The 15,499-nt window shown below is 36.7% G+C and overlaps 1 protein-coding gene across 5 annotated transcripts in view; it reads right to left on the bottom strand.

The window, feature by feature from the left end:
• Positions 1–15,499, bottom strand: part of Cut (homeobox protein, cut) — a 255,987-nt gene that overhangs the window by 125,451 nt on the left and 115,037 nt on the right. For all 5 annotated transcript variants that reach the window (XM_076778847.1, XM_076778839.1, XM_076778866.1 and 2 more), the window contains exon 3: positions 12,760–12,960. In XM_076778847.1, coding sequence (XP_076634962.1) covers positions 12,760–12,960 — 201 coding nt within the window. The remainder of the gene's footprint in view (positions 1–12,759; positions 12,961–15,499) is intronic.

The following is a 15,499-nucleotide window of genomic DNA, read 5'->3' as shown; positions in this document are numbered from 1 at the left end:
AACCTCCCACCCCTGGACGGTCAAGAAACGAAGCCCCCTTGGCAACTCGGGGTCGCGCGATACATCTTAGACCGAGCGCAAATCGTGTTGGTATTAAATCGAAGGGCACAAGCTTCAACCCGACTCCCCTCATTCCCTGTTCCGGCTTTCTGACAGCCACCCCCGTTCACGAGGCTCGCGTGCTCGATGAAATATACTTAAAACCGTAATTACGATATAATCAGCGGCCGCCGTGACCAGATACGCATCTCGGGGGTTGGAGAAGCGGTGGGGGTCGATCGATCTGTTCGAACTGTAAAACCCTTTTTAAAAGTATACGGAGCAAGGGTGAAGGTGCAGCCGAGTAGTAGGGGTTTAACCGCTGCCGTTGAGCCGCCAGAGGAAAGCGGACTTCCACCCCCTCCCCCCTCCTCCACCTCCTCCTCCGTTCACCGCGACGACGCACACGCACACCCACGTCCTCGAACACCGCGCACGCGTACATTCGTGCATGTGTAGGAGGCGGGGAAACGAGTTTTACACATCGCGTAAAAGTTAGTTCCTAATTATTCAGATTTTCTAATTAATGTTTCAGCCGACGATGATGGAGCATCCGGCCCGTCTTTCCTCTCCCTCTTTTTTCCTTTATCGAGCGTGCACATGCGGCCCCCGTGTGCGCCCGCGCGCCCTTCTTATTTCTAATTGTGTTCACCGTCGCGAAATTAGTCGCTCTCGGTGCCATTTTTAACGCGTACTTTAGAGTCCACGGGCCAAACACAATACACACGTACGTATGCGGATTTATATTTGTATCAACCCCTTCGATTCCAAGAATTCATTTTTATTATTTATAAATAAAAAAGAAATTTATGAATGCTTATTTATTGTTTGGTAAAAACGACGTCGGAAGAAAACTCCTTAGAATTTTCCAAATTCTTTAAGTTTTAAAAGTTTAGATGGTTTCCTTTGAATGTTTCTTTCAATTAACTCTGTCGTTATTAAAACAGAAACAAGAGCAAAAAGCAAGATAACTTCAATCGATCTATGTTATTAACTGTCTGCGCAATAACTTTGTCAATTTTTAATATTTATTCTATTTAATATATCTTTGGTAAAACTCACTGTAGATTACGAATCATTAAAAATGAACAATAAAGTATTTCTAGGTTCACTATTTGCCTAAAATTACGGTAATCACGACAGTAAATTTCGTTTCGATTCTTCTAATATTAAACTATAATTCAGATTTGCAGATTTACTCACTGGACGATCACCTGTTTATTTGACATTATTAATAACAATTAAACGATTTACTTATTGCTATTGGGCAGTTTAAAAAAACATAATTGTAATAAAATCGTAATCCAATTCGTCAAATTTAGACGAGAAAAAAATACTTAAGAGGCTGAAGAACTCGACCATTTATCATGCTGTTACATCGTTTTGATGACGTGTAAGTATGATAAATAATAGAGCTCCTGGGCGAATCGCTGTCACAATGACAACTTTATCAGCCGCTCCAGAGTCATTGAAAACAGACTTTAAGGATGTTGTCGAGTCGTGCTGTCAGATGGCGCTGATTCAAAGTGCAACTCTCGCGCGTCGATGCTCGAACGAGACGGACGGAGATTCCAAAAAATAAGTCTAACATCGAATAGCGGGAACCATTTACGAGGACAAGCGTGCAAACTCGAAACGATCAAAGGGTAGGAATGTTCCTTGATGTCGCTAACAGCAAAGAAAGCATTCGTTCGGGCAGAGAACGATCCGTTGGAGCTGCTTTTCTCTGAAACATGTGCATCGTCCTCGTTACGAATGCAATTTCATGGGTTACACAGATAAGAGAGCGAGCTCCGCGGTTGGCTAGGTGGAACGGGGCGACGGCGATGCAAAAAACGAGCAGAGAGAGCATATTCTAGGCAGTTTCTATATTTTGTTCTACTTGAAACTTACGAAATGAATATCTAACGATATTGGCTCCATCCGTCGGTGTGCACCTCCGACCCACGTCATTTTCGCTCGACTGCAATAATCCTAGGTTTTTGCCAGGATCACTCTATCCCACCCTCTGGCCCTAGTAGAGTCTTCCGGAAGCCACTTACGCGGGATTCGTTATGTCCGCGATACACTGGACCAAATTTCTATAGGGACACTACTGTTTTTAAAAAGTGATTGAACAATAATAAAAAGTAAAAAACGAATATTAAGAACGAAACAACACTTACAAGTGTGATGATAAATACCACTTGCATACGAACAATCTATTTAATTATTATAATACACATAAAAATTATAATACTAATAATCAGTGCATCCACCATTACGTTTAATGACTATTCGATTCTACGTATCACAAACTAATTTTTGCAATGTCGTAACGTAGAGTTACAAACTCCTTTATGCTCCTATGGTGCTTATTGTTTCTACGATAAGTTATATCGTTTTTGATAGAATTCTTCATTTTTCTATGGAATTTAAGTCCAGGGAAAGAGACAGCCATTTAATAATTTTCACGTTTTCATCTACGCTTAAAAACTTTTCCCCGTAGCATTTTAGTTAAAGACGAAGTATTTTATGTATTTCAATTTAAATACTCACCCTTTTTAAGCCATTGACAATGTTTCTAATGATGAAACAGGAACGAATAAATACTATTGTTCTTATACAAATTTCGTATTTAATTCGAGCAGTATTACAATGTTTTTGATTATAAACAAAAAACATCGTTCCATAATAAAGACGCTGTGTCGCAAGGTTTTATCCTCTAACAAATATAAATTTATAGAATGTTAAAGCAGAAATTATAATATCAAAGTAAAAATAAAATAATTATATTCGAAATCGTGCATGAAACTTTGTTATCGGTTTTCAACCCCTACTGCCTGGAATCATTTTCGTGCTAGGTGATGGTGTTATCTATTGCTTCGCCACGAGTAAATAGATAATGAACTTCGAGAGAATATATATTTCTTATTTATCGCTTTTGAGTGTAGATTTACGATGCTATTAATTTATTATTTGCTCGCTTAACATCGATATCTGAACAGATACGATAAGGAGAAGCCTAAAATCATCTTGTAAGGAGACGTATCATCACCTTTGCTGAACATATCTGTTACAGAAACTTGGCTGGTGATATTTTGTTGAACGGTCGATACGTAATTTTTTCTACATAACTTACAGTAGAATGAATAATACAGTAAAATACCTCCTCGAGGGGCAAGTTACCAACGTTCAAGTATTCGACTATAGTCGTTACAGATGTTTGAATTATCGCCATAAATGTTATTGTTAATTAACATTTACACTCAGTTTCATTACGAATGTTACCGTCACTTTTGCAGTTTATTGCATTGTCGCATCTAAATTAACGATTATAGACTTAGAGGGTTAGGTAACTTTAAAATTTTGAAAAATTCGATATTTTGTTTTTTGGCTTAAATAATAGTTTGAAGTCTTAAAATCATTATGCGAAAGGTCCCAGTGTCGGAACAATGTTTTTGCTGAAAATTTAGAGCCTCAAACAATAACGTATATCTGCTTATATCTGCGTATATCAAACTTTAAATGCATTTTCCTCGGAACTATGTTCTACAAAACGGTGTGCAGAATTACTCCAGTTCTAATTAATCAATTGCTTTGAAAATTTACAGTTATCTTTACTATTATATTTATTAAGCATTGACGATCCGTTTTTTTTTAAATTGTCTAATAATTCTGCAAAATATTAGTAATAAAAACTCGATTTTTTGATAAAATTCGATTTTAGGTTTCAAATATTTGCCATATTGTACATTTTTATACAAATTGAAATGTTTCATCGTCAATGCTAAGGACTTTTATCATAGTTAATGGAATATTTCAGTTTTTGTTGTAGACAACAACCATTTTACCATAATCCTGCACACCAGTTAGGCATCAAAAAATGAAGTGGCTTGGGAACATGGCGCTGTGTAGGCTTAATTATAAATATTTTTTAAACATTGCCAAGGGTTTTTTTCAATATTTGTTATACTTAAATACAGTGCAAAGTCTCAGGATAATTGACTGCTTACTTTTTCTTCATTGTAGCTTAAAAAATTGCCTTGTTTTCCATACCGCTAGAATTACCTAACCCCTTAATAATATCGATAAACTTGAAATATAGAACGTAAATATTACGACGTTTCGTCCTACATCAATTAGAAAACTTACTGCAAGGATTTCCTAGCGAATCCTGTTTCTGTCTTTATCATAAAACATTTCAGAGATTATTTATATTGTCAAAGTTAAGTCAGAAATTCAGATTAGCACCAGACTACGAAGTCTACGATGAATTATTATGGAATTATGAGCATGGAACTTTAATAAATAAACACCGTTTCTAGTGTCATATGTACAAAAATAACGATAATAGAGTAAAATATTTTTGTAAGCTCGTGCAGTCAACTTACCAAATATTCTGTACAAAAATATTGCAAATATAGAACAAATTACTTGTACATGTAGTGACTATGTTTTATAAGGAAAGTTTATAGATAAATCGTAAATGTGGATCAAAACTCTTCCAAACCACGAACATTATTTCCTACACACAAATATTTTCCCAATGCAAAATACAAAGAAATTAACCTAATTTCTGTCTGTCTCAAACTACACAATTTGCTAACACTAAAATTCTTCTTTTAACTAAAATTAAAATCCTCAGTGATCGGGTCAGTGTCGCAATCAGGTGACCTATCTTCTGCGTGCGTTTCTTTCCATTGTTGTGCCTCTGTGCGGGCAACGAGTCAGGGAGCGAAAATGGCGGCGCTCGGAGGTCACCGATAGATCGTTGCATCAAAGAGTTAGAACGAAAGTACAATCGAAATCCATCGCGACTCTCAGAAATTCTCGATCGTGACGGTGCAGAGGCGCGGCGAGATTTTCCCGAGGAATATTACGCAACCGTGAAAGCCTGGTTTCTCCATCCACCCACCGATCTGTCAGTCGGGCTCTAATCCGTTTCTCAACAGTCGGTTTCACGGTACGCGGCTCGGAATCGAGCGATAAAATTCGTCGTCCCGTCCGTGGCGATTGTTTGTTGCGGCGCATATTGCGCACTCGATTGCCCCTTATCGCGCCAATTATCAGCAAATCTTCGTATCAGAGTAAATACGGTAATATCGTGGCAGGAATACGCTCGTTCGGCCTACCGGCGTTAGCAGCATGGCCGCGTCGTCGATGTCTCCGCGATGGCTTCGCGGTCCACGTGACCGCTGGCGATCGCAATTATCGATAAAAACCGCCACGGAGATGATGGCCGTCGAACGAACAGCTTCGGGGACTTTGGTTTCGAGATCCCATTACAATTCATCCTTCCTACACCTAAATCGATCCTTCGTTTCGTGTCACACGAAATTAATTGGTGCAACTTTTTCGGTATTATGTTTCTGTATCTCGAGGAGGCCTTGAAAGCATCGAATATCGTTTAAAACACACTACATGTTAGTACTTAATTTCTCAGTACTCGAGAAAAGATTCGTTGGAGTAATTCGAGTTTAATTTTAATTAATCTCGAACCTCGTTCTAGTATACACTACCGTTCGAAACTTTGGAAGCAGTTGAAAATGATGAAATTATTGTAAAGTTACATTTTGTTATATTGTACGCATATTATACATGAAAACACTAGCTCAAAAGTAATAAAACTTAATATTAAACACATAAAAATGGACGATGAAACGATAGAAATATGGATACAATAATCCTGGAAGATCTCATTCATTGCAAAACTGTTTTTGTCTAAAAAAAATGACAGATTTATCGCGTGCTTCGGTGAAATACAGAATTTTTTCGAAATGAGATTCTCAATGTTGTGATTCAATATTTTCCAATGTTCTAGCAATCTCCAGTATTGCGAAACGTGGATTATTTTCAGTTACAGAGAATCTTTAGTCGCTATCAACCCCGATAAGCCTACCTTTTCATTTTCAAAACAAGGTCCATTTAGGAATGAGGTTACAAAACGTAATAATTTTTTTTTTTTAACTACATCGTTTCTTAAAAAAACGTCGTCTACTTAAGAAATTTGACATTACCTTCTGGTGAACTTAATAATTATTAGACGAATATGAAACGATATTCTCTATCGGAAACACGATCTCTACAAAGTTAATCAAAGAAATCTGACAATGAGGACATCTAATAACTCCACAAATTTAACGCTCATCATATAATTCGAAACATTGGTTAATACTCGAGCACATAAATAATTTCGTTTTTTAAAAATAACTGCCAGTTTTCAACGTCCGTTTGTTTAAATAATAATATCAAGAACAAACATACTCCATAAGCCACAGCTGCATTTTAAATCATTTCTAAGACCATTAGAATTACCTAGCATTCTAGAATTTTATTACAGTCCTTTCGTTGCAAATAATTTTGAAACCCTTATTTACGTACATTTTAATACGAAATTGAAAACACTTTAATATGAAATTCGTATTCTGATAATTACTATTTAATAAACGGTCTTGTTCACTTTCTATCGGCGTCGTTGCGAGCAAACAACGGTCGTTTTCGCGACGCGTTTCGGTTTTTGATTCGAGCGAAAGATCCTGGCGATGAAGGACAGGTCGTCGTGGTAAGGAGTTCGCAATTAGACAGTCGACGACTTTCTTTCTCGAGCGAGGCAAGATGCCTGGTACCGTGGAGAGATGAAAGAGAGACAACGCGCCGCCGATGCCAACGCAAATACGCTCAACGAGTGTTTCAAAACACGTTGGCTAATGTACCGAGCGCGATAGATCAAGAAATAACTAAGAACGCTATCTGCACTACTAGGCAGGCGGTAAGGCGAGATCTTCTCGACGGCCAGACTTCCTGCTTCGTTCCAAGTAGTCTGAACAGTCCTCCAAAATGTTATTCTTCACCAAAATTCGTCCAAAACTTTCCTCTAACCCTGCAATGCTACGATAATCACACTAACTACATACGAAACTTTCCTATCGAATTTTTATTCGCTTTATCCTTTTATCGAGTTGAAACTAGATCTGCTACGGGGGTGAAAATTACTTGTTTTGTCGTTTGCTGTAACGACGATTTTCGGTTCTTGTTATCTGAAATTTGTTGCTTCTTTTGTAAAATTTATATGAAATGTAGATAAGCTTTTAATTTCATTTGCATTTTAAAATTTTCAAATACTTTTTTAGAAAACTAAATATATTTCAAAATTTACAAAAAACAATTTTTGCGTTATGTTTGCTCTCACGTATCCATCAAAATATGATACTCGTGTCAGTTTCATCGCAAATAATATATCTAGTTATAATGCTTATAATGGAAACATAAATTTGTGTTATAATACTTGTTCTTTTTAGAAAGAAGATGTTGAAACTAGATCTACCAAGAGGGTAAAAATTACTTGTTTTGTCGTTTGTTGTAACAACGATTTTCAAATTATGTTAAAATATAATTTTGTGTTATAATACCTGTTCTTTTCAGAAAGAAATCGCTCTTTAAATGTAATCGAGTAGAAAAATGGAAAGTGAATTGCAACGAAGTTTTAGAATATGCAATGTACATTTCTATGAATTCTGTGATAAATAACTGCCATAATGAAAATGTAACTAGAATACATTACTTTGTTTTAGCCGAGTCTTCAAATTATCGCAGTTACTGCTGCTTGCCTCTAAGATATATATATCATGTACAACGATAAATAATTCGTATGACTTTAATACTTGTTAAATTTATATTCCGAGTATATTTCTAGTCTCTGTTTATAATCATTATACAGTCCAGTATATCGTTTGTAAAATATATTTTACGACAAGCGTGTACTTGTAGGAATATACATATATTATTCGATTTCAGCGAGATAATCAAACTTGAACGTGATCTAATACGTGATAACAGAAACAAAAATCTTTTTGAAGTATCTTTTAACGGTGCAAAATACTGTGGTAACGAAGATTTACCTTAAAATAAATTAACTTAATCTTGCTTACAGACCGAAGAATGAGAATTATTTCGTAAAGTGGAACAGTAAAATTAATATTTAAATACAACTACAAATTTGATACATTACTTGTGGATTTTTAAACAAAAAGAAGGAGGAGAATAAGGTTTTTGCTCTTCTAAAATTCTAATTTCCCTTCCCTTGAATAAATAGAGAATATATCATTCAAGTTCTGACTAAAGTAAATGGTACTTAACTCTTTGGAATTGTGAAATATTTCCATTAAAGACATCGAAAATAAAATCCGAAATAAAAAATAAAGAAATAGAAGAACAAAGATCGAGAATTCCGTAGCAGAATGTTAAACAAAAGTCTTAACGTCTGTTTTTATTTCAATGGTTGAAAGCTTCCCCGAAGGGAGATCAAAGCAATCCGTTTTCGCGGTCGTCTCTTCAAACAATCGGAAAATGTCCAGCGACTCGAATGTCCCCGATATAAAATGATGACATCGCGTTATTTATAACTCAAATACGTCAGCCACCACGGTAGAAAGCATTTAGTTGTTTTCCATGAATTTGTTTTCAACAAGACGCTCTCGAGATAAGAGGGGTCGCAGAACAATGATTGAACACGGATGTCCGCGGAAAACTTGAAAGAATGGAGTTGATTTCACTGTGGATTAATTAGGGAGCTATCGGAGGCATTAAGATAATAAGAAACTAACAGAATGAAAGAAAAATTGGAAGAAAATTAGGCACTAGATTAAATATCACTTTTTCCTATCTAAGAATGTTCTGACATTTATTCACTTACACAGTGAAAATTATAAATACCGAATAGTACAATGATTCAGTTGTTACTTTACAGTATTCAATTTCAGTAATGTTATTAAAATTCGTTCAGCCTATTTAAAAAAACATTGTAAATTTACAACGTCGGCCATTAGTGACCACCATGACAGTCAACGTGTTGTAGCGTCGCCTTCCATACTTGTCACCAGAGGGGTCGAGTGCTTGTGAGAGCGCGACCCCTCTAGTGGCGAGCATGGGAGACGACGCCACAGTGTTAAATTGAAATGAAACAAATAATATGATACAAATGTTTGGCTACTAACTTTTAAATAAACTTGTCAACAAACATTTCATATGATATTGTACGATATTGGGTCAAGCTAGGTTTATCGGGATTGTAATAGTAATAAAGATTATTTTAGCCATAAATTTTCATGATATATATAGATTATCACAGTAATTGTAGAGGCTTTGTTTGCAAGGAAATTGATTTCGAGCATTGATTGAACACGCGACCAATAGAGACCAATAGAGACCTGGGCACCAGAATAAATAGAAAAAGTAAAATGGTCATGAATGTGATTATACTAGCAAAACCAAACGAAAATTAACTTTAAAGCAGATGTATGTTCTGATGTAGGATGTCCTGGTAATCATAATAATTATCAATGATAATAATACATAGAAACTGTAGAATAGAATTACTTTGTACGACGTTTCATATTTTGATAGACATGCAATTGGATTTACCTAATGTTTCTACTTGTATTCTATCAACACGTTGACTGCCATGATGGTCACTGGTGACCGACGCTTCGACCAACTTTCCTTTCAAAATCTTGAAACGAATGTACTCTATTGCTTATAAATTTTTCAATAATTCTGACAAGGACACCATCGAATATCTTTGTTTTTCATAATAAAATTTGAACAAACGTTGAGGGTATTCCTAGACACGGAAAGCAAATATCAACGTGTTAATAACAAAATTTATTTCGCATTTTCGACTTATTCTTTCATATAGGTTCATCCCCTTCACGGTTGTGCCGTGATTAGACATTCCTAAACACGTTAATAAAAGATTTTATCGTACGTTTTCGACTTTTTTTTTTACGTAATAATTCTGATTCCTACTCCCCGACGATCGAAACACTAACATTCGCCTGCGTGAAATGAGGCCTTGAAAACTACCCCTGGTCGGTGGTCGTTTTGCCTTCGAAAAGGGACACAAAGTGGTCGAACCCCTTCACTTACGGTTTACGAAGCGGAGTCTTGTAAGAATCTCTCGCACCCCATAACGAGGGTGCATAATGCGAGCGGCGCTGGAGCGAGTCTTTCAAACAAAGGCGAAAACACTTAAAGCGGCGCGCGCGCGCGTGCTCGCGAGAAAGGAGTGATAAAAACACCGCTAAGAGTTCAATAAGTATCCTGCTTAGGGCCAATAACGCCCGCACCCCTATCCATCTCCACCCCCAGCCGCCACTTTGCACCGGCTGCTCCGGTATTCTTGTTTTGAAGGAAATCGTTTGCTTCAGCCTGTTGTAATCCCAGAGCCGATAATCCCCCCCTCCCTCCTCCCACCCCTGCGAGTGGGTCCTTCCCACCTACCCCTTACACCCTATCCCCCATCGGAACAACCCCAGACGACGCCTTTTCACGGATAAGAATTTGCTCCGCGGACAATGTCTTTATTGAAAAGCCATCGCGGGACGAGAATGATTTTTATTATTCCCCGATTAAGGACAGTAACGGGGGGTGACGGAGCTGGGCCACTGGCCCGGAGACGATAATGAGGAGTAAATAATGCGACAGTGTAGCCGGAGAAAGGGGGTGGTTGTTCGATTATCTTCGACGCGGAGACAGGGGTAGATTTTACGGTTACCTCTGGCGCGAAGAAATAACTCGACGGATATTCCCGTCGAGCAACATCGTATTATTATTGTTACTGCCCTTTTATTAAGCATACTAAGAGAAAGTATGCGCGTCAGAGTAATAAATTTCTACTCGTGTTTAACGTTTCGATTCGCTTAAAGAGTCATTCCTCTGCGACAATTTAAAAAAATCGATTTTTAAATTTTTATCAAAAGACTTCGAGTCTTGTTCAAGCAATGTTTTAATTTTAGTATGAAACCTTAAATGTGTTTTTCTCGAAACGTAATTTTTTCACCAGATAAAATCTCGAAAACAACATGACCGACTGCTCTGAAATTTGTAGAGGTTATTCCACGCCATTACTAGCTACTGATGGTATCAGAATTATAATTTTATCTTGAGTATATCATAAATCTTTTATTAAAAAATTACCGAGAAAGATACAAAATTCTGGAATTTTTACATTTTGCTAGTTTTCAATGTAAATTATTTATTTTGTCACAGATGGTAACAATAAACATACAAGTCAAGAATCTTCCCAATTTTTTAGTTTTAGACCACCCTGAGAGCTCCCAATCGTTTATACCAGGCGAGTAATCAACTACTTAAAACTGTATAAAAAATGTAAACGTATGATTAAAATGTAGTTAAATAAACTACAAAAAAGAATCACAACCTTAGACGTAGCAACCCCTTAACTTTCAACGATTAATTACAAGATTTTATATTCGTTGACACTGCACGTGAAATATTATTTAAACAACCACCTCGATTGGTCTGGCTGTATTTCAGCAATGACACGAACTATGTTTGCATAAGAATAAAAGCTTGTCCATCGTTAAATTTTCTTTTAAAGCGTCGAAAAGAAACGCACAGTCGAGAAGGAAATACTTTTAACAACGAGCCACGGATTTATAATTATTTATATCGACGTGTTGTTCGATCCTCGATGAAGCTAGCTTAAATGTTGGAACAGTTTCCTGCAAGGACAAGCTTCGAATATTTTAATTAAATAGTGGTAACCTTCGAACGAGTCCACGAAAAAGTTCCATTCCCAATCGGCGATTTATCGCGAATTCTCTCTATGAATCGGTGAAAATGGAGGCGGGTCTGTTTCAGCTCGTCAAGGCGCGTTTCAACGGCATCAAATCGTCTCTGTTGAAATCCCAATGATTCCTGTCGGCTCGAGAGGATGAATATTCATCGATATAACGTCTCCTATTTATGATCTTCTTTCATTACCAATTCCGTCGGTTCGTCGACTGCCATTAGTCACACTTTGCGTCCCGAAAGCGTGATTCGAGGCGTTTATCGCGTATCGGGAAGGTGAAGTGCACTCGGGGGTGAATTTCACCGGCTGGTGCGCGCGTGCTTCGTGCGTACGATCCAGAGAAAACAGAGAGGGGGCGGAGGGGAGTGACAAGCACGAAAAGGGGGCGAGGGAGGGCCACCACGTGCTCTATCGAGTACGTCAGTCATTCAGTTCGCCGCGCACGCAGCTGAAAGCTCCGCGTGCAACAGTTAAACGGAATTTCAGTATCGCGAGTGGGAAACTCGATGTGTTTTCCGACCCTCGATACTTTCACAATTCCGTCTTTGAAAAACGACCTTGCTTCTAATATCTTTCCCTATCAATTCAAGAATAAACGACTTCTGATACCGACATAACGAGTTTCATTTTTTTATTTTTCTCTACTATCTTTTCCTTTTCATTAAACACCCGTACTCGTATTCTGAAGCAATTGCTCGCTGTTTATAACAAATATATAAACTGTATAATGTAATTATTTTTTCTGGTATTTCTTTTTTTATTCAACACCTGTATCCGCTTATAATAAATAAATTACAAGCAGGGTATTTGTTTCAACCTTCAACGCTTCAAACGTACGCATGACCAGTGAAAAATGTTAGACGATAAGACGATAGAATAAAAAATGTAAATTTTGATAATCACAAACTCCTCAACTTCATCCATCCTGGAGCGAGAAATTGTAAAACAGTTGTGAAGAATATGTTTATATAGTCCATTGTTTTAAATCGGACTTAACAAATGTTGATACGCGTTTCCTAATATATAAATATTTTCCAATGGTATCGCCGTATCTTGGAGAAGAATCAGTGACTTGGTCACTTCTCCGATTGCTCAAACTCGATGGAACCGCGATCGTTTCAGTATCTCTAAAATACGAGACTCACCTCTTTGTCCTTCGCTTGCAGTTCCTGTTCCAGGTTGGTGTTCGGCGTTCTCCTGGGGTTGCTTGCATCGTGTACCTGCTGCTGTTCGCTTCCCTGTGGTGTCTGAGACAATTGATGTCCCTCAGTCTTCGAATTCCCGTCATTTGCCGCGGCAAGTTGCTCCTTTAACGCGGAAACTTCCTTCTCCGCTAATGACGCTCTCTGAAACAAGCGAAACGCAAAATTCAAATATCGTTACGATCGTATCAGAAACGCAAAATTATTCAAGCGACTTTTTATTCGATGTTGATTCACGAGACTTTGTCTTTCGAGCAATCAAATTCATCGTGCGGGGATATTTATTTATTCGTGCTTTTATTCGATAATAAATTATTGCTTTAAAAAAAAAAAAAAATTAGTTTGTTGTACTTTCATAACCGATAAAAGTGATAAGTCATAACCGATATAATTTCAGAAACGATTCTATTGTAAAACACTATTATGTTAGATATTTTTTAATTGTTATTATATATTTCGACTCATCTAAACGAGAACGTTTGTTCAATAATTCTAATTGATATATTTTTTTCTCTAAGGTACACTATCTTATTGTGGAGCTTCTTATATTTTCTATTATTTTTAAATATCAGAATATTTTCTTCATATATCGAAGAATTTGTACGATGGCTACGATTATAAATTAAATTTGTTTGCCTGTTGAGAACGATGCACTAGTCTCTGAAATTGTCGTGCAATCGTAGAATTTATGGAATTTTTATAAATTGGTAGTAGATGTTAATTTTGTTTCGCCCTTGAACGTTAAGTACTCTTAATAAATGGCTGGTCAGGACAACATTCGAAGTTTGATATTGAAAACTGTGTTTGCTAATATTTTCGCTTTGTTAATGCCAGCGATCAACGACTTCTCGACGAGACATAAAAAGAAGTAGAATGAACGATGGGAAACGTTCGGCGACGATGAAATTATCGCGGTGCCGTAATGACAAACACTTGCTCCCTTACCCCGGCCCAGTGGTTCGCCTATTCGAACGATCTGTACAGTACGGCATATGGCTAAGCCATTAATTAGCATCTGGAAACAATTAAAGTAACTGCGAATTCGGTAGTAAAATACCGAAACGCCACGTGGAAAACGGCAACAAATCCACGTCAGTTTTTGCCCGATGCATCGAAGCCGATCAATACTTCCGCGAAACAGTGACGCTAGAAGCCTCCATTCGATTTGAAATTCCACGCAGACGTATCATAATCTGCCTATTCGCGACCCATATTATACGTAATTCTAGCAGAACACAACCTAAACCGAAATAACGGCTCGGCTATTAACGGTGATTTTAATTAACAGAAGACTCAGTGGGCTTTATCGTTACATATTTAACAATTTATAAATATGTAACGATAAAGACTGCTACTGAGTCTTAAATTAATTAAAATCACCGTTAACAACCGGGCCGTTATTTCACTTTGGTTTGTCTTTTTTAAAAGACGCGCGCCGCCTGTAAAGGCATTTTTGTATTTGGAATTCTGCCGAACCGTTGTGTTTAATATTATTTCCATGGTTGGGTCTTCCTTTGAAGTACTTTTGAGACATAAATCATATGGTACCTTAAGTAACGACTCATACAGGGTGTTCGGCCACCACTGGGAAAAATTGTAATGGTAGATTCTAGAGTCATCAATTTATTGATCGAGACTTCGTTAAAAAATTATTAAAAAATTTCAAATCATTCTGAAACAATTATTTTTAGTCGCAGAGATCAATCACAATCATTTTTTGTGAATACACATACCCCTGAAATCTTACCCACTTTCGAGAAAAAAATTCGAGTAGGTTCTGAAATTTTTAGACGAAATTAAGAAATTTCAAATCGTTCTAAAAAAATTATTTTTAACTAGGAGGGTTAATCACAATCATTTTTTGTCATTACACATACCCACGAAATCCTACGCACTTTCTAGAAAAAAATTCTTTACCGAAACTACAATGTCTGACCCTGACATTCCGATTCCCCTGAAATTTCAAAAAGTTTCAAATCATTCTGGAAAAATTATTTTCGGTTGTGGGGGTCAATTACAATCATTTTTGGTGAATACACATACCTCCGAAATCCTTTGCACTTGCGAGAAAAAAATTCAGGAAGGTGGATAAATTTTTCGACAGAATTAAAAAATTTCAAATCGTTCTAAAAAAATTATTTTTGGTTGCAAGGATTAATTACAATCATTTTTTATCAATACACATACCCTCGAAATCCTACGCACTTTCGAGAAAAAAATTCAGTATGGGCGGAACTTTAAACGTCAATAACTTTTTAACGAAGCCTCCATCAACAAATTAGTATTCTTGATTTTTGTCTTATTTTTACCTCTAGAATCTCCCATTAAAATTTTTCCCAGGGGTGGCCGAACGCCCTGTATTTAATATAAATATCGATGTTTCCTACGTCTGAAACCACATAGTGGTAAAAGTTTGTTTTAATAAAAAAGAAAATATTATTATTACATTTATTTTATTTCATTTGACTTTTTTATTTTAATGATATTGTACATCTTTTTTTATTTTTATTTTACCAATGTTGATATTTAGTACTGAATGAGTTGAATTGTATTGGCATGAATGTGAATACACCATTGTATATCTAAAGTAGATATTAGTGTATATAATATACATAATCCAGTAAGCAAGGTGCAGCTGACGTTTTTAAACCTAAACTGAAAAATATACACGCTAGATCGTTCC

The sequence above is a fragment of the Colletes latitarsis genome, chromosome 2 (assembly GCF_051014445.1).
Source record: "Colletes latitarsis isolate SP2378_abdomen chromosome 2, iyColLati1, whole genome shotgun sequence".
NCBI classification, from domain to species: Eukaryota; Metazoa; Arthropoda; class Insecta; order Hymenoptera; family Colletidae; genus Colletes; species Colletes latitarsis.
The sequence above is the reverse complement of the archived record's forward strand: the minus strand, read 5'-3'. Positions and strand labels throughout refer to the sequence as shown.